We start from the raw sequence: 20,688 nt of genomic DNA on the forward strand, positions 1-20,688 counted from the left end.
AATTCAGAAGTTGGCTTTTAAGCAGAAGTTGAAATTGGTGAAAGAGAGGTCATGGTCCCTATCTGGTAACTTTGGGGCTTGTTTTATAGGAATGGCTGGCTTTTTACAGCAGATTCCTTAAAGCACTGGTACCTGAATTTTGGAGGATGAGCATGGGGGATGTGGCTGTAAGCAGGCAGACTCAGTGTTCCTCTTGCTGCGGCTGTAGGTGTGTTGTCTGGGGAAAATCAAAGGTGAGCTGTGTAGGGCTGCAGGGTAGAGAGTAGAAACAGGGTGGACCATTGTGGCTTCCTGGGGCTGCTCCACCTTGTTCTGAGGACAGGCCCTGGAGGATGAGTCCAAGGAGTGGTCTCAGTGACACAGATATCCCGGCACACTGCAGAGCTGCTGACCTTACCAGAGGCAGATTTGGATCAGCGCACTTGCACATCAGCCTTGAGTTCTGAAATAGCTGGGTCTGTCTCCAGAAATGGGAAATGTGAAGCTGTCTTGGAACGTCTCACTTGTTATACCGCAACAGTTCCAAACTTCCTTCATGGCACGTTATCATTAACAATTTTTTTTGAACATTTATTTCCCCCGCCCCAATCTAACCTGTATACATCTTCACTACTTCACTAATATGTGCATTATAAAACTTTGAATTTTACCTCTAACGATGCGAAAAATACTTCCTTTACCCATGTGGTTTGTCTTGGTGCATCCTGCTTTGGAGACCCGTGTCAGAAGATGTGAATGTCTGCAGAGACCTGGCCAGAAGAAATCCAGCGTTGCCAGGCAGAGGTTGGCTTAAGTTGTATGCAAAACTGTTTCATAGTAAAAATATATTTGGTTATGAAAATACACACTGACCAGGAGGACAAAGTTCAGGTTTGGCTTCATAAGTTTTGGGAAGGTGAATACTGTTTCCTCTTTCCCTTGATTACCCAAATCTAAGCGATAAAGCCCATTAGATCTATTTTGGCTTGAATTGGGTAAATCTTGCTGCTTAGTCCTTGGTCAAATGATTTTCTGCAAGTAATTTTGTCTTGTACTGAGTGTTGATTTCTCAAGCTGCTGTAATCCCTGGGTGTCAGGACAAAGCCAGGTGCTAATGAGGTATGGTTCAAGGGTGTCCTGAAACTTTAAAACCCCCTGGAGAAGCTGGAGGCTGGTGGTGGGCGCCCAGCAGCTCAGCGGAGGGGAAGGGGGGGCTCGGGGCTTCCCGGCTGCCCTGCAGGACTGTCGGGTTGTGAGGCACAGGAGAAAGGGAAGGGGTGACCCCGCAAGTCAGCGCCGGGGTAGAGAGCGCAGCTGAGGCTTTCCAGCGCTTGCCTGTTTCCTTCTATCACTGCAGGGGGAGATGGTGAGACACGAAGGCGCCTCGCTTCTGCGGCTGCCCGGGGCTGCCTTCCTCTGCTGGCCGGCCCCGAGCAGCCCAGGGGCAGAAGCAGAAGCTGTGTGCAGGGATGTCGTGCTCCCCACCCCCTTTTATTTTTAAAGCTAGATTAAGAAAATCATATAAATGCTGCTAGGGGTAAGCAGTGTGGAATTAGGGCATTGAACAGCCTCCTACCACAGGCAGAGAAGGGCCTGCAGTTACAGGAATACAAGTATTTCCTCCTCCTTGCGTACTGGCTTGGGCTTTTAATGTCCTTAGGGGTAATTGGCAGAAATTAAATGTAGTCAATATTCAGGCGTCTGTGACTTGGAGCTGCTCTGAGGGGCAGCTGGGGCAGGAGGCATGACCCAGCGAGGCTCCCAGCCCGCAGCAGGTCTGCGCACACCTCAGGGGGAAATGGGAACAACCTCTCAGCTTTATGTTCAGCAGCCCATGAAGCAAAATCACAAGGAAATGAACACACAAAACTGCCTTCAGTAGCAAACCCCTCAGCTTGCGTGCTTCAGTTTGGAGTTCACCTTCACATGACTTCCACACAGGGATGAGCCACAGCTGACCTCCCTGAGCGCCTCTGGCCAAACACCTGTCAGGGGTGAGATTTGCCTTTCAACAGCTCACACAGATGTCGTGCAGGAGTGAAGGGAGTTCAACTTCTGTACCTTTCTTTTAAGAAACACACCTGAGAAATCAGTGCAGTGCATGGGTTTTAAAAAATTAAAAAATCTGCTACTCAACTAAGTCCAACAGCAGCTGTTTTGAAGCCAGACATTGGGATGCAACCATCCAGATGCTGAAAGAGGTGGAAGGGTGAGTGAAAATTGTCACCTGCCGATTGCAGCAGTAAGCAGCTCCCGGGTCTCTTTCAAAACTCCTGGAAATGCTGAGGAGGGAAGTCAGTCGCTGAAAAGAACAAATTATGTACAAAGCAGCAGTTTGGAGAAATTAAAACACGGTCTCAGAACTCGACAACAGTGAGCAATGCCATCTGCTCAGGAAGCGGCGTGCTGCAGCAAACACTACACCCGGAGCTGTCAGTCAGCAGGACTTGCTTTGTACTCCGAGATTTCACGAGGAGTTTCTGTCCCTCAGCAAGGCCGCTGAGTGAAGTGGGGTTTCCCTTTGTCTCTGTCAATGCTCACAGCACTGACAGACACAGCGTCTCGTTTCACAGCTGTGCTTTCACCAGCACACAACCTCTTGTTTTATTTTTGTAGCAGCGCAAGTGGAAGAACCCCATCCCGTGTCAGGGTGCAGCAGGATGAAATGGCTCCAGCTAGAAAACCCAGGAACCTGTTCCCCTCATTTATCCTTTTTGCATTCAGCTAACTCAGCTGCTCTGCTCCTGCAGATGTGGCTTCATGTTTCTGTACTCCTTTGGCACAGCTCTCCTGCTGCTCCAGGTTTGTTTTTCTAATGACTTTGCTCTGCTTCCCCAAGCAAACTTGGTTCTTAGAACCACTTTTTCCCTCTCATTTCATCCATCTAAACCAATGCTTTTTAAAAACTTAATAAAAAAGAAGGTGTGCCGCAACAAATGCTTTTTTATTTAAACACCAAACCCCTCACCATTACCTTGTTACAACTTGTGTAACAATTGCTGATGCTGTTGCTTGTCAGGCTTTGGTTTAACATAATGGGAAAAAAGTCAAATCCCTCTCTGGTATTCCTCTCAGCCCTTAGGCTAAGGGCTCTGTTTGCACAGCCCCCTTCTCATTCCGCTGCCCCTCTGTTACGGGGTCCTGCTCCCACCCCAGGGGTGGCGTGTGCCTTTGTGATGGCCTTGACCCTCATAAAAGTGTTTATGTAGAGGTTTTGGGAGAGGCTGGCTGTGTTTTTGCTGATGGAGCTGGCGTCTGGGTTAAGTCTCTCCTTATTTAAGAGGTGAGGACAAACCACACTTGCTTCGTCGGTAAATTCTGTTGCATCAGAGGTGTTCCTGACTCCATCACCAAGCTCTCCTCTCAATTCAGAAGGCTTAAGTTCTGCTTTACAGCTCTGCTCAAAAGCAGGCTCAGCTGTGACACAGCAGGAAATAATAATAATAAAAAAAGAAGTATTATCTGCAAGTGGGCTCAGGAGGAGGAGTGATGGGTGCTGGGGTGAAGAGGAGGAGCTGATTCAGCTGCCCTAGAACTTGTCATGGAGCAGTGGCCACAGGAAACCTTACCAAAACAGCTGTCAGACAGCCAAGGCAGCTCGATGCCTAAATGCAAGGATGTGGTTTCACAAGCTGCTTAAACTGCTGGTGAGATAGGACATCTGTGCTCGCCCTCCACCTGGCCCTTTCCCTTCTGCCCCAGCACCAGTCAGTGTCTTTGCAGGTGAGCAGAGATTCGGGTCTGTGCAGAGCCCAGGAGTAATTTAACAAAATTGCAAAACAGCAATTAGGGCTGGCAGCTGGGCAAGCAGGAAAGCCTTCCCAGGCAGCCACAGCAGCAACTGCAGTGATGCAACCAAGGGCACGGGAGCCTGTGACTGGGAGAGAGCAAAGGCAGGACTGTGCAGCAAGGCCTTACATTTGTTTCCAACAAGTGCATGAGCAATCAGCAGGGAGTAGAACTGCAGGGCTTTAACCAGGAATGCATCATGAAGGCATCCGAACACCTTCCTGCCAGGTGCTCTGCAATGCGACCATCCTTTGCTTGATCTCTCCCCAGGAAAAATGCCCACGTACAGGGCATGTTCTTCCATGGACCATTTTCCCATATTTGTGTTATTTTTTTAAAACCTTTTGACCTGAATTAGACAAGACAAGGCCAAAGCAGTGCACAGGCCTGGTCAGCTCCCAGCTATTATGTCAGCTGCCCCTTTGTAAAAGAGGGTATTACCATAGGAATAGCAAGAAGTTTTACCTTCTGGTTGATTGAGAAATAGCTGGTATCAACTGATATATTTTTAGTAGAAAGTTGTATTTCTGTGGAACAGCATGCATGCAATTCCATAGTGCAGCCACTGGATGCTGTCTCTGCTCCTTATACACAACGCAGTCTCTGTATTACTGTCCCATGGAGAAACAAGGCATGGGACTGCGAACGGGACTCCCAAAATCCAGGGCAGCTCCGATATCAGTTACAGATGTTGATGGGACACATGCAACCACTGTGAGTACTGGAACAGCTGAGTAACAACTGGCTTTCTAGAACAGAGAACAAAATAAATTTCACATCTTAAGGAAAATCTAAAGCATCCATGATGCCTTAAATAACCCAAGATGCCTGGGCTCTAGTGATTGCTGCAGTGATTTATAAAAACACCAATAAAAGCACAGCAGGAGGCAGTAAAAGCCTTGCTTGTCATTTGTCCGCTTGACAGCCATCTGGGAAGCTTCGTTTCCTTGTGAGATCTATATTTGTATTTAACCTCAGGCAAAATATTTCAAAGAAAAGAGAGCATTTACCACTTTTAGGGGCTTCCAAGGCAGAACAATTTGAGACACTCCTCTGACAACAAATAGGATTAGAGAGCGAATGCTCTGTTAGCTGACACGTTTTATATCCTAAAACAAACGCAAAAAGATTAAGAACTGTCGCAAATGAAGGCAAACCAAAGGCCATGTTTTTTTGGTTGCTTCCCAGATGTCCCAACTATTGAAGTGCAATTTCGTGCTGTGCTCGATCTGTTCTGACTGCAGGCTACTGCTAGAGGACGGGATCCCGTTCTCACCCGTCCCTCGCATCTGATCTAGCAACCAGGCAGAAGTCGAGCCTGAGATTACTGATTTCCATAATGAAGACAAACTAGAAAATAAAATTAATTAGCTTTCGGTGGCTCAGCAGGTGAAAACAATCCACTGTAAAACTGCACAACCTCTAAATTCTGTGCAAGAAAAGTAGAAAAGTGTCTGCTAGGGGAAGCAGCCCCCAGTTAGGATTAGGAACAGCACAGAACATGCTCTGAACCAACTTTGCCTGTTTTCAGGTGACCCTTACAGATAAAGGCATTTGCTGCTTAATTAGCTGCTGTTTATCCAAACTGCACTTCCTGACAGGCCAGTACTATTATTGCATTCACCCTACAACAAAACAACACACAACTTTTAAGTTCTTTTGTATGATTCCCACTCTTACCTGTCATTTTACTTCCATGGGCAGTAGAACAAGCCTGCTCCAGCAGCAACTCCGGCTTAAGGAGAGCCTTCACCTCCTCTAGCCCACATCCATGGTTGTTCAAGTATTTGAGCGTGTGGTTTATCACACAGCCATGAATTGAACTAGCCGAAACTTTCCACCACCACCTTTCCCCATTGATTTTGAACAGGGATCAGTTTCCCATGCTGCTTGTTTCCACTTGTGCCTCCCCTATGCTCAGTACTCAAGCTACTGCTTAGGTCTTACCGAATGAAACCCACGCATGACAAACTAAAACTAGTTTTTGCTGCTCTGATTATATCCACCTCAGAGCAATATTTCTCCTTACACGAGGCTGTTAGTACAAACAATAGCTCTACTTCTATTAAGAGTAATTTTGTAAGCAAAATAAACCAAAAACAAATACAAAATGAACTTGTAAAACTTCATTTGTAGATCCCAAATCATTCTCTCATGCCAGCATCGTGTCCTAATAGCTTAAGGGCAACAAAGATGGTGAAGGGTCCAGAGGGGAAGATATATGAGGAGCAGCTGAGGTCCCTGGGTTTGCTCAGCCCCAAGCAGAGCAGGCTGAGGGAAGGCCTCATGGCGGCCTGCAGCTCCCTCATGAGGGGAGCAGAGGGGCAGGCGCTGAGCTCTGCTCTCTGGGGACAGCTACAGGACCCGAGGGAACGGCATGGAGCTGGGACAGGGGCGGGTCAGGCTGGGGGTTAGGGAAAGGGTCTGCACCCAGAGGGTGCTCGGGCACTGGGACAGGCTGCCCAGGGCAGTGGTCACAGCACTAAGCCTGCTGGAGTTCAAGTGCTTGGACAACGCTCTCAGACATAGGGTCTGATTTTTGTGTCATGTGTGGATGACCATTGTAGATTTCTTCCATCTTGGGATATTTTATGAGAAGACCATAAGATTTTAAGATTTCAGTGTCATCCTGAAGAGATCTTCTATTTTAACATGTTAACAGAACTATGCCGTTTTCACAATTAGGGGACACTTACAAGCCATATTAGAAGTTCTATTAGTTGAAAGGAAAAAGAAATCCATCAAGGTCCTTGGTAGTCAAGCTTTTTGCTCCATTTGATGTTAAACCGAGTCTTTCAGGGTATCTGGATTGCTTCAGGGCAAGAAAGTAACATTCATCAAATAGTCATTAAGTGCAGGGTAAAGGCAGGCTCTGAAACCCCCCGCTGCTTAGTGCTGGTGAATCCATCTGGTGGAAGGATTCTTGTTCTGGAACAGAATATTTTGTACCCTTTTAGGACCATGAAATTCCATTACTAGCACACAGCCCATTAAGTGGTTTTAGTCTGTGAAGACGCTGGAAGGAGATCTGGTCTTCATTCTCTGAAAGACTTGGGTAGAATGAATAAGAGTTTTTTTAAGCAGCAGATGAGTAGTTTTCCAAGCAGACACAAAGCAACTGCGACAGAAGATTTGTTCAGAAGTCAAAGTATTGGTCAACTTCAAAGAGTGACATAAAATATATACTTCTAAACAAAAGCTAGGAAATAAAACCGTGCTCAGGCCAGAATTGGTAGAAAATCAGCTTCTCCAGCTAATTTGATGCACATTCATCCCAGAAAGCGTCTGGGGGTAACACGCAAAACTCTCTTACATTTACTAGGTTTTAGCCAGGTCCCTCCAAGCAGTGAGTCCCTCTAAGCAACCAGGAAAATACTTTCAGGCATCTCCAGATGCGTGCACATTGAGGATTTCAAAGAACATCCATCTGCGTTCAGAAAATTCAGGAAAGCACACTAAAATAACAGGAAGACCAACAGGAAGACCACATAAAGCTGGTAAATGCAGTACTCAAGTCACAGAGGATTAGCCGACACTGGTAACAGCAAACTGGCTCCAAGCAGGAATACATAGCTGGGATTTCTTTTGGACAAGAGTAAGATCTCTGGTGGAAAAACAAACAAACCAAAACAACCTGCATCTCAACTGCTGTGACTACCAAAAGGTGTCAAACAGCTCTGAGAAGTTCAGCTTGGTCAGCTATGCAGGGATATGTTCGCACGATTGGAAACGACAGCACCGCTTACAGAACACACGTGGCAGTGGTGCATGGGAGAGGAAAGCAATCATTCACATGCCTGCCAACAAATCTTTCAGGCAGTTAAAGACAGAGCAGATCTCTAACGAGTAGCAATTGCACAATATATTTTCAAGTTATTCGTATTCAAGACAGTCACCTTTTAGAGCTGTAGCTATCAGACTGCCAAAAGGAAAACAGATGCCTAGTACTTAATATGATGTCTATGTAAGAAAGCTGTAACTGAAAGAGAAGCGCTAGAAATGCCTGTCCATCAGACAGCCTGATGAAGGAGTACCTGGCTGAATGCTTTAAAACAGTAAAGCAGGAGTTGCTCTTCACATAAGTGAATTCTGTTGAAGATGCCAAATACTGTCAGAGTATTCTTCAATCCTCTTCAAACTCAGCCTTGAAGAGTTACGCAGTGTCACTAGCACATCCAGAGATGCCTACTTCCTGGGCAGCATAATGGACTTTCCTTTTATTGCAACTTAGTTACATTTCTCTACAACCTACTGAAGATGTATATACACACATATGTACACAGCAAACACAAGAATCACATGAAACAACTGAGGTATTACATAATACACAACCTTAGTCCTCTTTGAAGCAATATTAAAAAATATAAAATAAGATCTATTTTGTCACTAATTTTAATAAAACATTATGCATAAAATCATTAGTTTGAATTAATCCATATCAAGTGTTCTCCAGGAAAACAAAACACTTTTCTTTTGTGGGTCTTTACTCCCGGTATTTCTTTTTGCTTTTTGAGTTTTCTGTGATTCAGTGATAAGGTCCATGAAAGTGAAATATGGTCTTCAGCTTGATTTTAAACGTTTGGCTTGAAAGCAACAGGACAGGCTCTGCAAATATATCCAGATGAGTTCATGAACCTATTATCATCTCAATCATATTCTGAATTAGCAGAAGACACAAACATTGAAAACTTGCCTGACAAAAGAAGAGGTCAGCTAAAACGAGACCTTTTACTCTATCAGATTAATCAAATAGATTCCAACTCCAAGTATATTAAGAAAACTACTTTTCTTCATCTCATTCTGAATTGTTGTGATTATTATTTTACTTCATATAATTTCCTTGTACCTCTTGCCCAAATAATCCATAGTAACCCCAAGTTTAACAGATAAGCAACAAGTATAACAGATGAGGAACATCTACACTTGATCAAGTTGTCAAAACTTCTATTTCAATCAATTTTTAAAACCTATTATTCCATTGTTCAAAGATTGGTTGATGTTTATTGTAGACTAATTTCATCTCACATATTATTCATAAGGTGGCTTTGCATTTCAAAGAAATTGGTATTTGCTATTTGCCTGTCCTGGTTTTGGCTGGGATAGGGCTAATTTTCTTCCTAGTAGCTGGTGCGGTGCTGTGTTTTGGATTTTTTTTTTTTTTTTTTTTTTAAAGTTTGGAGACTGGTGGTGAGCAACTGCATTGTGCATTCCTCCCCCCACATTAAACTGTCTTCATCTCAGCCCCTGAGTTCTCACACTCCCCAGTTCTTTCCCCCATCCCACTGGGACTGGGGGGAGGGGTGAGCAAACAGCTGTATGGTGCTGAGGTGCCTACTGCCTTATGCCAAAAGGACCACATAATCAGTTACGTCACTTCATATAAATTTTCTTAATTCTTAAGCTTTATTGCCTAAATTTACTCAGAAGAAAGCACAAAACACTCAGAGGCTTTGATTATCAAAAAGCAACATTTACCTACAGTTAAAACCAGTAAAAGTAACTTCATTTGTTTTCCTTCATTTTTTAAAGCTTCTGATGACTCAAACACGCAATTATAGTATTTGTTCTTTACACAAAAGGCAGACAGATACCATGCCAAAGACTAGATATTTAGTCACATCAACCAGAGCTATTTTGGTAGCTGAAGAGCAAAAGCAACTGCATGAATCTCTAAATGTGCTAAAGCATCTTCCTAGCTCTTCCAAATCCAATTATATAATCAAATCTGTAAAATGTGATCATACCTGTTCTCTTTGTTGCAGTAATCAGTGGAATCACTTTCAAATCTTGTAGTGCCTCCTGCCTTAGTCTCCATTTTCTTGTCTTTAGAAGAGTCTACTACTTTATGATTATACTTTGACAGAATCTACAGCAAACATTAAAAGGGAATTAAAATAATTATTTAGGAACTCAAAACAGGATTACAGTCTAGACATTTTCAATAAGCAGCAGATAATCCTTTCTTTTTGAGGAACAATACTTGATAGAATTAAACGCTTTTAATACTACTGTTTTGATATTAAAGCTATTCAGAGAAATATATATTAGCTGACCTGTAGAACATCATCTGGTATCCTTGTTATTTCTGGAGGTGGAGGAGTACTGAGCAAATGGTCGTACTGTTTTATTTTAGGAGGAGAAGGGTCTCCCAAACGCTTAAGATACTCATCGGAGCTCACAGTAGGAGGAATGCTATCTTCTATGCTTTGGTTTTCTTTTGCATCACTTTCTGTCACTGACCCAACTTTTTCCCCTGGCTTTACCTGTTGCAAAAGAGGTATTAGATGCCTTCAGTTAACTTATTAAGGGGTGGGTTATTAATAAATGTTCTTATAAAATTACCATTAGAAAGATCTTCTACAGAGACATAAGGAAAAATAGCACAAGAAAAGAATCACAGATTGACATTTGAAAAATGGTTTATGGTACAAGTATATCAAAGTATGTAATTGTTATTTACTACCATAGTTTCTACCTTGAGCCATCTTGTTTCAAAATCTGGAGGTGGTGGCGTTTCTGTATGTTTAGGAAGAAGCAGTTTGTTCATCTCTCGTGACTTGGGTAACACTGTACTATCTGTTCTGGAAGGGATTTTCAAACCAGGAGTGCAGAACACAGGTACCAAAGGAGAAGTCATACAGTCAGCTCCTGAAATTAGGGAAAATTAAATAAATGAATTGATAAATATACATATACATTGCCAGTTGCAGTGCCTCAGTTTCCCAAATCTATTAGCTTTATATGGATTTATTTGCATACTCCAGAACACCTGTATCATTTTAGTTGATAACACTTCTGGTATGAAGAAACACCCAAGCTGCAGAGCTCTAACAGCAGCAAATACAAACGTACAAAAAAAGTCCAGTCCTGCTACTGAATGTAACTGAAAAAGCCCAACTTAAATCACTATCACTTTAGTTTTTCATGTACTCAGTAGCCTGTATGTTTGTTCCAAGACCTTTGTACATTTTCAAGAGAGTATATTACATCTCCTCTCAAAAAAAAGTTTAGTGCTACTCTTGAAAGGTCAAAGTAACTGTTTGGTTAGCCTCTTTTAAAGCAGTTTCTTTCTTATTCTTTTAATTTCCTGGCTTGAAACAGATGCAATATTCTTGGAAAAAGTATTTTCATTGCTAATAAAGATAACTTACAAAATGATGGATGCCTCTGAATAATTCTAGATGGATAACAGTAGAAGAATGAGCAATGATTTACACTGAACAGATTTCCCACAGAAGCCACCAATGTTACATTTTGTGGACATTAATATGCAAATAATTACCAGGCCTGAACTGACTATATTTAACAAGAATCATAGTTTAAAAAATGACCACGTTAACGTATGCATTCTGAGAAAAATGTATATGTACATTTACTTATTTTTAACTTACCATTCTCATCTGTTGTTTCTGCTTTTGGCCCAGGTGTAACCATGATTTCCTTGGATGTTGTTTCTGGTACATTCACTGCATGATCATCTTTTTTAAGTAAGCTGGCAAGCAAAAACCTCAGTTAACTCTCAACATGAAGAAATCACCATGAAATGAATAGTGTCAACCCAGTCAGTCTAGTATTTGTTCATCAACAAGAGTCTACATTTTTTCTCCTGAAATACTTCACTATCTCCGATTCTACTGCTGTAATTTCTAGCATGTGAATGCATGTTCAGTCCAACCACGCTATTAAACATACTGAGATTTTAATCCAAGGTATTAAAAAGAATATGTTTTCCCAGATCAGAGTCAAATGCGTGAGGAGGAGAGCCTATTTCATTTTGAATTGCCTGTTGCCTGCAAATTCTAAATAACAAGAGAACCTTGTCAATGAAAGCCCATGCAAAAAAATCTCATAGCAACTAGATTCCATTGGTATTTTGGGTCTGTGCATTTCAAGAAGTGTAACGTGGTATTGTAAGTTTCTGAGCCACAAACGGGCAAATTAAGAACACAGATATGTTTCAGTGCAATCTTTCAGTTGTAGTAACACCAACACGCAACTCATAGAAGAAACACAATTTACAGACTAAGCAATTTTGTTGGCTATTAAATTGTAACTTTCTCATGACACTAAAGTTATTTTACTCTTGCTAGTGGTTCCTGACTCTAAACCTACTAATGGTATTCGGCATACTACAGGATTTTTAACTTGTTCTTAAAGTTTGAGTTAGGTTACTTATGTTATTCACTGACTGACTTCTGAGGGCAGAAACATTCAATATCAATTCCACAAAACCGGAAACAAGTTTTGAAAACCTTTTTAAGATCCAAGACATTCTAGTGGAAAAAATGTGTAGATAGCTAAGAGAGAGTATTTTAAATGTTTAAAATATTTTTCATGCATGCTTCTTTTAGCATTTAAGCAATTTTTCACATTTTCTCTAGTACTATCTTAATTACGAGAACCAGATTTGGAGCTCCTCCACAAAAAGCCTATGACTATGAAAACACATTTGAGGCAGCATATTTTAACTAGATGAACAAGCCTCAAGTTTTGAGATTTTTTTTCTTATAAAAACGGAAAACAATGTACTATTTCAAGTCAGTTTTTCCTTGGTAATATTACAGATACCTTAAACCATCTGGCTTTTAGTTTTTATTTTTATAATAGCTCTTCTTCATTGTAAACACTTTTGTTCAGACACTTTCCGCTTTTTTCTTTTCTAGTTACTTTTCGTTTCAGCTTTGTAGTAGCTCCATGTAGAATATGTTGTTGTTTTACCTGTTTCAGAACTGAAAATCTGGAAAAAAAACAAACAGCTGGGGAACTGAGTTCTATTCAATATATAAATTTATACGTATTAATAAATTATGATTCTATGTACAGAGTTGTGTATATATATATATATATATAAAAGAACTTTGGGATGAATTTTTAAAATGGTTTCCACACAATGCACAGCTGCTAGGCAGATTTCAGCTAGGTGTGAGACCTGGCTGGCACAAGTAAGGGATGTGATAGTGCAGGGCTGTCTCCAAGAAAGGCCGAATTATTGATTTCTGGAAACCACATGTATAAAGCTACTTCCGCTTGAAGTAGTGTTTGTTCCCAGAGCATCAGACTAGTTTAAAAAGATTATACCCGTTATCCAGAAAAGTTATCTTCAGTTTCTTTTGCCTTAACGTTCTACCCATTTAACATGCTGAACCTGCTCACCAAGGGGCGAGACAAATGCCTTTTGAAGATAAGAAGCAGTTAGATTATTTCAATCTTACTAATCAAATTGCATGCTAACACTAACAACATTGCAAAATAAACAAACACTGGCTAAACACATTTTAATTCTAATGACTTATAGATTCTGAGTCCATGTGCAGCTTTAACTTTAGTCCCAATTATTGCTCACCTGTCTGTTTTGGCCATTAATGACGATGACGATGCAACGAGCACCAACCATCCTGTATCTAATTCTCTACTGAATTTTGATATTTATCATTAGGGGTATGGAAGACTGACAGTGTTATAAACGATATCACCACCACCAAAAAAAAAAAAAAAAAAATCACATCTCCAGTGGACTTTGTAATCATTTCACTCTAAGACACAGACAGGGACTGTACATTTGCGGATGTACCTGTTTGGAAACTGTGGCCATAATTAAAGCTGAAGATCACATTTAAAACAGTTCCCATTAAATAGAAAAATTAGTAAAACAATTCTGAAGTTAAAGAAACCAAAAAAATCTTAAGTTGTGCAATAAGCTGAAGCTATTTACAGAATATTATTTGAAGAACTAATGAGATAGTACAGTGTGTTTCTACAGTGAGGCATTTAACCAAATGCTTCAGAAACGTCTTCCAGTGCTATATTCCTAAAGATTTTTAAAAGTTTAAATTGGTAACGTAATGTCTACTTCAGGCAACGCATCACTCAAATACAAATCCTAGGTTAAGTAATGTAAAATATCATAGTTATACATCGTATTTTCCCCTTGTAAACAGATTGTATAAGAGACATTACTGTGCTGCAGTCAAGGGAAGGAGTACACCTGAGATGTGTTTCATATCAGTATCTGACATGCAAAGGGTACATGAAAATACATGTAGAGAGCTAGACAGGGACACAGGAATAACCAGCTGGTAGATAACAAATAAATCACCTGTTTGCAGAAGAAAAGATGGGCAATAGCAACAAGAAGATAGTACAGCAACGTCCTGGTTTCAGCAAGAAGAAACTATAGAAAATTCAATAGAGAAACAACCTGAACTTTAAATAATTTACTTACTTCTTGGTTGTCTCAGCAGTTTTACGAATAAGTGCCACGGTATAATCTTCATTCATACACATGGTATGTTCACTAATGCCAAAGTGTTCAAGTTTTGGTGTTAAACACTCATAGTCATCCATTTTGAGCATACATTTTGGTGTTTTGGGCAAAATACAGGGGGTATGTGTTTTTAGTGGAGTCTTGAGTTTTGAATTTTCTTGATGTGAATTTGCTGCTTGCTGCCCATTTACTGCACTCCAAGGCCTAGAGAAAGCATATTGTGAAAGACCAAAATCTGAAAGTTGGGGGTTACGCAGCGGGTCTCTGGGCACCGGTGGGTTCTCAGTACAAGTAGGAAGGTGAGGTACATCATTTGCTTTTTCTTCATCAGATTTATTCTGGGCAGACACCTTTGAATCACTGTTAACTTCCTCTTCCTGCTCCTCTGTTGGAGAAAAAACAGAAAACAAAAACAAACCTTTAAAATAATAAAATAAAATTATGTCAGAAATTTCTCTTTTAGGAATTTATGAAGTAAGTTAGGAATCCTCACCCCTCCCCTAATAGTCTTTAAAAAAAAGTTCCTTCTTTCATTTTAAAACGCTGAAACCTGAAGGTAAAACAGATATCATGTCAGGCTAAGCTATATTTATAAACACAGGTCACACACTTATTGAATTATCTATTGTAAAATATTATTTCTAGGAGTAAATGAAACTAAAAGCTTCTTACACAAACATATTTTTAATAGAATTTATCTCTGCATGGAACAGACACAAAGTATTAATCTTGAATACATTAATTTGGTTTTGCTTCATGCTATTTATATTACTTATTTTTTTATTATTTATTGCAAGAGCAGACATTCATTAAAAAACGTACAACAAATGGCAATGAAAACAGATTTTGGCCATTATTTAGACAAAACGCGCAGAAGAAAGGTTACTAAGCAGTAACTAAAAACTCACAAAAGATTATTTTTTTAGGTAACAAGAAGAGTCCACTGCAGAAACAAACAAGGCTGTAACTTGTATGTTTCTGTAGCTCTATAACCTGAAATGCCCCGAAGGATTTGTGAATTTCTGCATGCCATAAGAAGCAGGGGAAAATATTTAAAATAATATGGCAGAAGTATTACCTCTGCATGTGTACTGGGATTACATGTGCAAATACACTTAGTTAAAAGATGCGTCTTAAAAGAAATTAACCTTTTAAATAAATTTACCTCAGTAAAGGCATAGAGAGAAAGGGAAGTAAGCCGCTATAAAATTAGAACCTTTTGCAGTAGCTTTGTAAAATGCTTAATAGTTTAGCTCTGGGTGAATATGGTCCACGACCACAATGGTGTTTTTTGTAGTTACTGGATAACACTCAGGAGAAGGTTCAGGTGCACCTTGCCAAAGGCATCTGGAAGACTGATTGGGTCCTTGATGCAGAAAGGAATGTGTGTGGTACACACCGTGCTATTATTTTAAACTCATTTTGTACAGCTGGATTTTTCACACAGGTGTGCATGCAGTTTCTGACTGGATGAAGCATCTTCAATCCAGTGATCAAACTACTACTACTTCATAGACTATTATGTATCACCTAAACCCTGTATGTGCTTCTCTCATCCCACTTGTGCTACGCAGTGCATTAATTTAAGATTTTTCTCTACGGTGATTTAAGCTAATGAAGTAACCACATATGAATATGAACTAATTTAGATGCATCTACAGCAGTTTCTCAAGCATGAGAAGCTGAAGCAGCAGAGCTCTCCAGGTTATGAGAGTGTGTTTGCTAACACATTTTCTCAGTATAGCTATTAATGAAGAGAAATGCTAACTTAAAAGCAGGTCAGGAGAGCAGACTGTGAGCTTTTGGAGTTTAATTTATTCTTTGGGCACCAATCACAACAGAACCTTTTACCTTCAGGGTATTGTAAAGCAAATAACAGATATACTTGACCTCTTAATTAACAAAAACATACCCTTAGGAAACGAGAAACCTTTTAAGAAAGTTACATTTGTGTTCACACATTTTATTGCAGAAAATATTACCTGTAGAGACTTTGACACGTGGTTTGTAGCCATATTTCTGGAACAGCTCTCTTATTATTCCCAGATCTGCTGCATTTCTTTGCATCAATATTTCACTTGCCTTCATAAAGTCATTAATTTCTTGCCTTTCAGAACGACTCTTGCCAAGACTGGCATTAATATCTTCCTTTAGTGGAGGAGGAAAGGAGAAATGTAACAATATTATTTTTCAAATCACCACTTTTTTTCTTTTTTTTTTTTTAACACATTAAGCATTTTGGGAACAATTAGTGAACTTCAATTCAGATGAGGATAAGCAACATGTTTAGGTCTTTCTTATACCCAAAAACTAGGCTAGAAAACATCAGGAATATACAGAGCATTAAGTGTGAAAAAACATACAAATATTAAATTAAGGTGACAGTTCACGGTATAACAATTACTTCCCAGTAACCCATCCAACAGAAACGTGTTTGTATTCCATTAAAAATAGGAGTAAAGTTACATAACAATCAGTTTCGGACATTAACTTCCACACACAAAGGATGTAGGGCAAAACAGCTGGTAAACAGAGTTTACAGCGTAACTTACCTCCCAGTTACTTGCACACATGTCCATTTCTAAAGCCTATTTTTCTACTTCTATTAAATAAACGAAGAACATTCTCCACAAGTTTAACTGAACAGCTGAAAGTGCAGACTGTTCTGGGAAGACTTCGTTTATTCCAAATGCTAGCCATTGAACAAAAACAGGTATGCCTCTTCCCAAGGGAGCTCCTGAACCCCCATAGCTATGCCCTGGTGTGGCTAGCTACAGCTTCTCCATTCACTTTGCCCCCTGCTGACCCAACTGATGACAGCAACTGCAAACTCATGAACTGAGCTCTAAATCACACGTAATTCTTGGATGCTGCCTTGTATTTCCACAGCCATTATGAGGATTTAGAGGTAAACGAATAAAAATAAGGGTCATTGCTGAATAAGAGTTGCATTGTGGCTTAAGGATCAAAATGAGTCATCAGTTTATGGACACCTCCCCATGTTTTTTCAAGAAGGCAGTGAGTTAAGTCATTACCTTCAGAGTCCTGATTTCACCGTGCAGGTCCTGCAAGACTCTTATTGGAGATTCTTCTTCGTAGTCTTTGATATACATGTTCACATAAAAGGGTTTTGAAATGAAAAAAGCCGGGTTAGTATTTTTTTAGCATGAGTACATTGTACATCAGAATGTAATCTACGTTAGAGACCTATCTTAGAGAAAGAATTGAGACAGAAAATGAAGATAAAACAGTTCATACCGTGTTTATAACTGACTACCTTGCACTGCACGAGACTGCAGTTTGCACAGTACGTTGAATTACGCAGAGAAACCGCACAGGCTTCTATTTTAGAGTTGCAGCTAATATTGTAAAAAATTACCTGTAGCAGACATCACTGCAGTAGGTAGGTCCGTGGAGAGCAAAGCATTATTTTGCTAAATTTTCATCCTTACAGAGCTTGATTTTGAAATAATAATTATAAAATAATCTGGATACCACTAACAAATAGACAAACAAAAAGCTGCTTTCTTCTGCCTTATTTATATGCAGACAGGTCTTAGTATACACTTAAGTAGGCAGCAGTCAAAAGCTGATATTACTTCTTTCACTGGAAATTAAGATTAACGCAAATAAATAGTGCAGAAGAGGACACCTGCTGTGTGACAAGACATAGCAGAGTGATAAATTTAATGAGAGCCTTGAACTATTTGTTCATACAGAGAACAAGCCCTGAAAATGTGTTTTCCTGTCTTGATCTATTAAAAGGGTAAAAGCAAGAACGTGATTCCTGTTTTATCATACAGACTCAAATTTGATTTATGTATGTTGTGTAATAAAAGCTCACCTGCACACCCACAAAAGTGCTCAGAGATGATGGTAGGGAAGGGGGGGGGCAGAGCTAAGCCAATATGCAATGTTGTTTGTGCCCCTGGGAGCGCAGATTTAAGAATGGAAAAAAACAACTATACAACAACAGCTGGGGAGAGGAGTGAGAAGGGAGTGGTGATCTGGGGAGGAATAAGAATGCGAAAATAGGTGGGTGAGAGGATAAAAAGGGCTTGTCGCTTGTAAATGGTTAGGTGCTTGGTACTCTCATCTAGTTGTGCCCTGCCCCTGGTTGCAAAGTCAATTCTGTGTTCTTATTAAGTTCCTTTCTAATGTCTTTGCTGGGTGAGGGCTCTCTATGCTGTGTGCGTATATGGGCGTGAGAGCAGCAGCTGGGTGAGACCACAGGTGGGAGTGCCAGGGTGTCCATGGTGCAGCTCCTGGGGTGAGTGCCTGGGATGAAGCTCGGGCTGGACCAGCCGGTAAGGGACTGAAGTCAGCAGAGGGGTGAGTGGGTCCCTGAGGGGCATGAGAGCACCTGTGCGTCCCTAGTGGGCAGAAGCTGGTCAGCCATCAGTGCCTGGGCAACGTCAGACAGCCGTGTGTGTGTGATTGCTGTCCCCCTGCACCCATGGGTCCCCCGTGGAGCAGATCTCCACGCTGCAGCCCCCCCATGGGTGGAGGAGCCCCCGCAGGAGCAGGCCCCGGGCCGGAGCTGCAGCCCGCGGAGAGGAGCCCACGCAGGAGCAGGGGGTCTGGGGGGAGCTGCCCCCACCCGTGGGGGACCCGTGCTGGAGCAGTTTGCTCCTGGGGGATGGACCCCGTGGGACGGAGCCGTGTGGGAGCAGTTCCTGAAGAGCTGCAGCCTGTGGGCAGCCCCCGCAGGCTCAGTTCGGGAAGGACGGCATCCATGGGAGGGACCCCACGGGGAGCAGGGGCAGAGAGGGACCCTGAGGGAGCGGCGGGGACGAAGCGCCAGGCACTGACCGCAGCCCCCATTGCCCTGCGCCGCTCTCATCCCGCCTCACGCACTCACCCTCACCCTCATCCTCCCGGCGCAGAGCCCGCTCCAGCTGCCTCGCCTCCCTCTCCAGCGTGAGCGCCAGGGCGCGCAGCTTGCCGAAGAACTCCCCGGACACGCTCGTGTTTCGCTGAGAGGAGCCGGGGGGCGCCATGGCCGCTGACCCGTTCCAGCCGTTACCGGCCGCTGCCTTCAAACCCCCGCCCGCGCGCGCCATTGGCGCCGCCAGGCCCCGCCCGGCCGCCGCCAGCTCTCGCGAGCCGCGCCCCGCAGCGCCGCCATCTTGTGGGGGCCGCCGGGCCGCGGCCGGGGCCGGGGCCGTGCCCGAGGGGTGAGCGGGGAGCGGGGAGCGGGGCCGGGGCTCTCCTCAGGCGGCCCGGGGTGACCCCACGGCGGGGTTGGGCACAGCCAGGGCTAACGAGGAGCGTGCGTGTCGCGGCTGGGCTTGGCTTGGGCTTTTCTGCCTCTGTCCCACCCCGCGGGTGAGGTCTGAAGCGGTGTTTGGGCGCTGAGTTTCTGCTGGTTGGTGTAACGCAGGGCTTTGGCTTTATCTGCAGAGTTGGTTTTCCCCAGCTCCAAAACAAGGGTATTGTCTTAGTAAGTTTATGGAGAGGCCATGTGATAATGCTGAGGAACGTACGGCATAACGAACGTATTACGTGATAAAAAGGGAGATCCGGAAGATGGACCTGGACATTCGCTATTTTAACAGTGCAGATATCTGCTTGTGGCGTTAAGGGATGAAGTCAATCCTTTCTTTAATCCTTTCTTTAACGGTATTTGGCTGTGGTGTTTGTTTGTTTTTCAGGAATAATTTACAGAGGAAATTATGTTAAATATCAAAGATTTAACATCCTAATAGTACCTCTATTCCTTACGGATAACTGAATAAACTCTCCAGTTAAATAAAAAAAAAAAAATCACTTTTCCTTTTCTGATCTTGTTTCCAGCATATCTGTCATTGTACTGTCTACTGTACGTAGTGGCTGTTTGCATGTACAGGGATCTGAATTGTAATTTTTTTTTTTAACATCTAGCTAAAAGGCAGTGTAATAAATACGTGTATGTTTGTCATTTTTCTTGTTAACTTTATTTTTGTCCCTAAGGTAATGGGCGTTTCATGTTTGTTGTTTGTATTTCAAGGTACCATGTTTTTAACAACAGTATTGCTCCGGAAGAGAATTCCTGGAAAACAATGGATTGGAAAATACAGGCAACCAAGAGTGGTCACCCTTTCGATGAAGCAGGCAATGATCCGAAGGTTGGAAACTGAAGCAGAGAATGAGTACTGGCTGAGTCGACCTTACCTGACACAGGAACAAGAGTACAATCATAACAAAGAAGGGAGACGTGCAAAATGGGAAGCTCTCAAAAGCTCCTTGACATCTAAGTTCCCTGAGCATAGATATATGAGCGATCACTTGAACCACTTGAATGTCTCAAAGAAATGGACATCTTGAATAACAGGCTGTACTTGTATGTGGCAGCTGTTGTGCACTGCCACGAAATATGCTGTTGTACCTGTTATGGTAACTTTGTAATACAGTGTAATATGGGCAGATAAGTGACAATTTGGTACGGTGTACAAAAATCTTACATTAAAAGTAATCATACAGAACAGTATTTTGTTTTCTTATTGTTCTTTGTAGAAGAATATAGTCCTTTCTGTGGCTTCAGGGCTTTTGCAAAAAACAGCAAGTTACCAACTGGAGCAGTGACTTAAACTCTCTCTGTAGCCTCACTTTTTTGAAAGCTAGAACACACAGGCTGTGTCAAAGGATTATTTGCTTGTACAGACCAGATGGCTGCT

The 20,688-nt window shown here is 42.0% G+C and overlaps 3 protein-coding genes across 9 annotated transcripts in view; 1 reads left to right on the forward strand and 2 right to left on the reverse strand.

Annotated features, from left to right (window-relative positions):
* ZDHHC20 (zinc finger DHHC-type palmitoyltransferase 20) overlaps positions 1-20,688 on the reverse strand; it is a 319,226-nt gene that overhangs the window by 94,189 nt on the left and 204,349 nt on the right. The gene's annotated exons all lie outside the window — the stretch shown is intronic.
* On the reverse strand, positions 1,337-19,126 carry LOC137850889 (spindle and kinetochore-associated protein 3-like). 3 transcript variants are annotated; one of them, XR_011092884.1, is made up of 10 exons: positions 18,894-19,126; positions 17,068-17,132; positions 16,015-16,180; positions 13,991-14,417; positions 11,160-11,260; positions 10,244-10,416; positions 9,822-10,031; positions 9,513-9,634; positions 4,234-4,517; positions 1,337-3,396 (listed from the first exon to the last, which is right to left on the reverse strand). XR_011092884.1 is itself a non-coding variant. In XM_068671396.1 (9 exons), exons 1-9 carry the CDS (start codon positions 19,093-19,095, stop codon positions 4,451-4,453), a joined length of 1,533 nt encoding a protein of 510 aa, XP_068527497.1. In that variant the 5' UTR covers positions 19,096-19,126; the 3' UTR covers positions 1,337-4,450. The 3 variants fall into 3 exon arrangements, 2 of the variants coding, with proteins under 2 accessions (XP_068527497.1, XP_068527512.1); XM_068671396.1 differs by having other exon boundaries at positions 1,337-4,517; XM_068671411.1 differs by lacking the exons at positions 1,337-3,396; positions 4,234-4,517 and adding an exon at positions 7,966-8,373 and having other exon boundaries at positions 18,894-19,123.
* LOC137850927 (large ribosomal subunit protein mL63-like) lies at positions 19,082-20,501 on the forward strand. Of its 2 annotated transcripts, none has more exons than XM_068671480.1 (2): positions 19,082-19,209; positions 20,022-20,501. In XM_068671480.1, the coding sequence occupies exon 2, from the start codon at positions 20,027-20,029 to the stop codon at positions 20,336-20,338; it is 312 nt and encodes a 103-aa protein (XP_068527581.1). In that variant the 5' UTR covers positions 19,082-19,209; positions 20,022-20,026; the 3' UTR covers positions 20,339-20,501. The 2 variants fall into 2 exon arrangements, with proteins under 2 accessions (XP_068527581.1, XP_068527589.1); XM_068671488.1 differs by lacking the exon at positions 19,082-19,209 and adding an exon at positions 19,436-19,623.

The sequence above is a fragment of the Anas acuta genome, chromosome 1 (genome assembly GCF_963932015.1).
Source record: "Anas acuta chromosome 1, bAnaAcu1.1, whole genome shotgun sequence".
In the NCBI taxonomy this organism is placed as follows: Eukaryota; Metazoa; Chordata; class Aves; order Anseriformes; family Anatidae; genus Anas; species Anas acuta.

Excerpts from the sequence above, each read along its gene's own strand:
- LOC137850889 (XM_068671396.1), bottom strand. The coding sequence starts at position 19,095 with ATGGCGCGCGCGGGCGGGGGTTTGAAGGCAGCGGCCGGTAACGGCTGG. Across the intron at positions 16,181-17,067 it reads GTGAAATCAGGACTCTGAAG|GAAGATATTAATGCCAGTCT; the intron begins GTAATGACTTAA and ends CCTCCACTAAAG. Across the intron at positions 14,418-16,014 it reads ACGTGTCAAAGTCTCTACAG|AGGAGCAGGAAGAGGAAGTT; the intron begins GTAATATTTTCT and ends TTTCTCCAACAG.
- LOC137850927 (XM_068671480.1), top strand. The coding sequence starts at position 20,027 with ATGTTTTTAACAACAGTATTGCTCCGGAAGAGAATTCCTGGAAAACAA.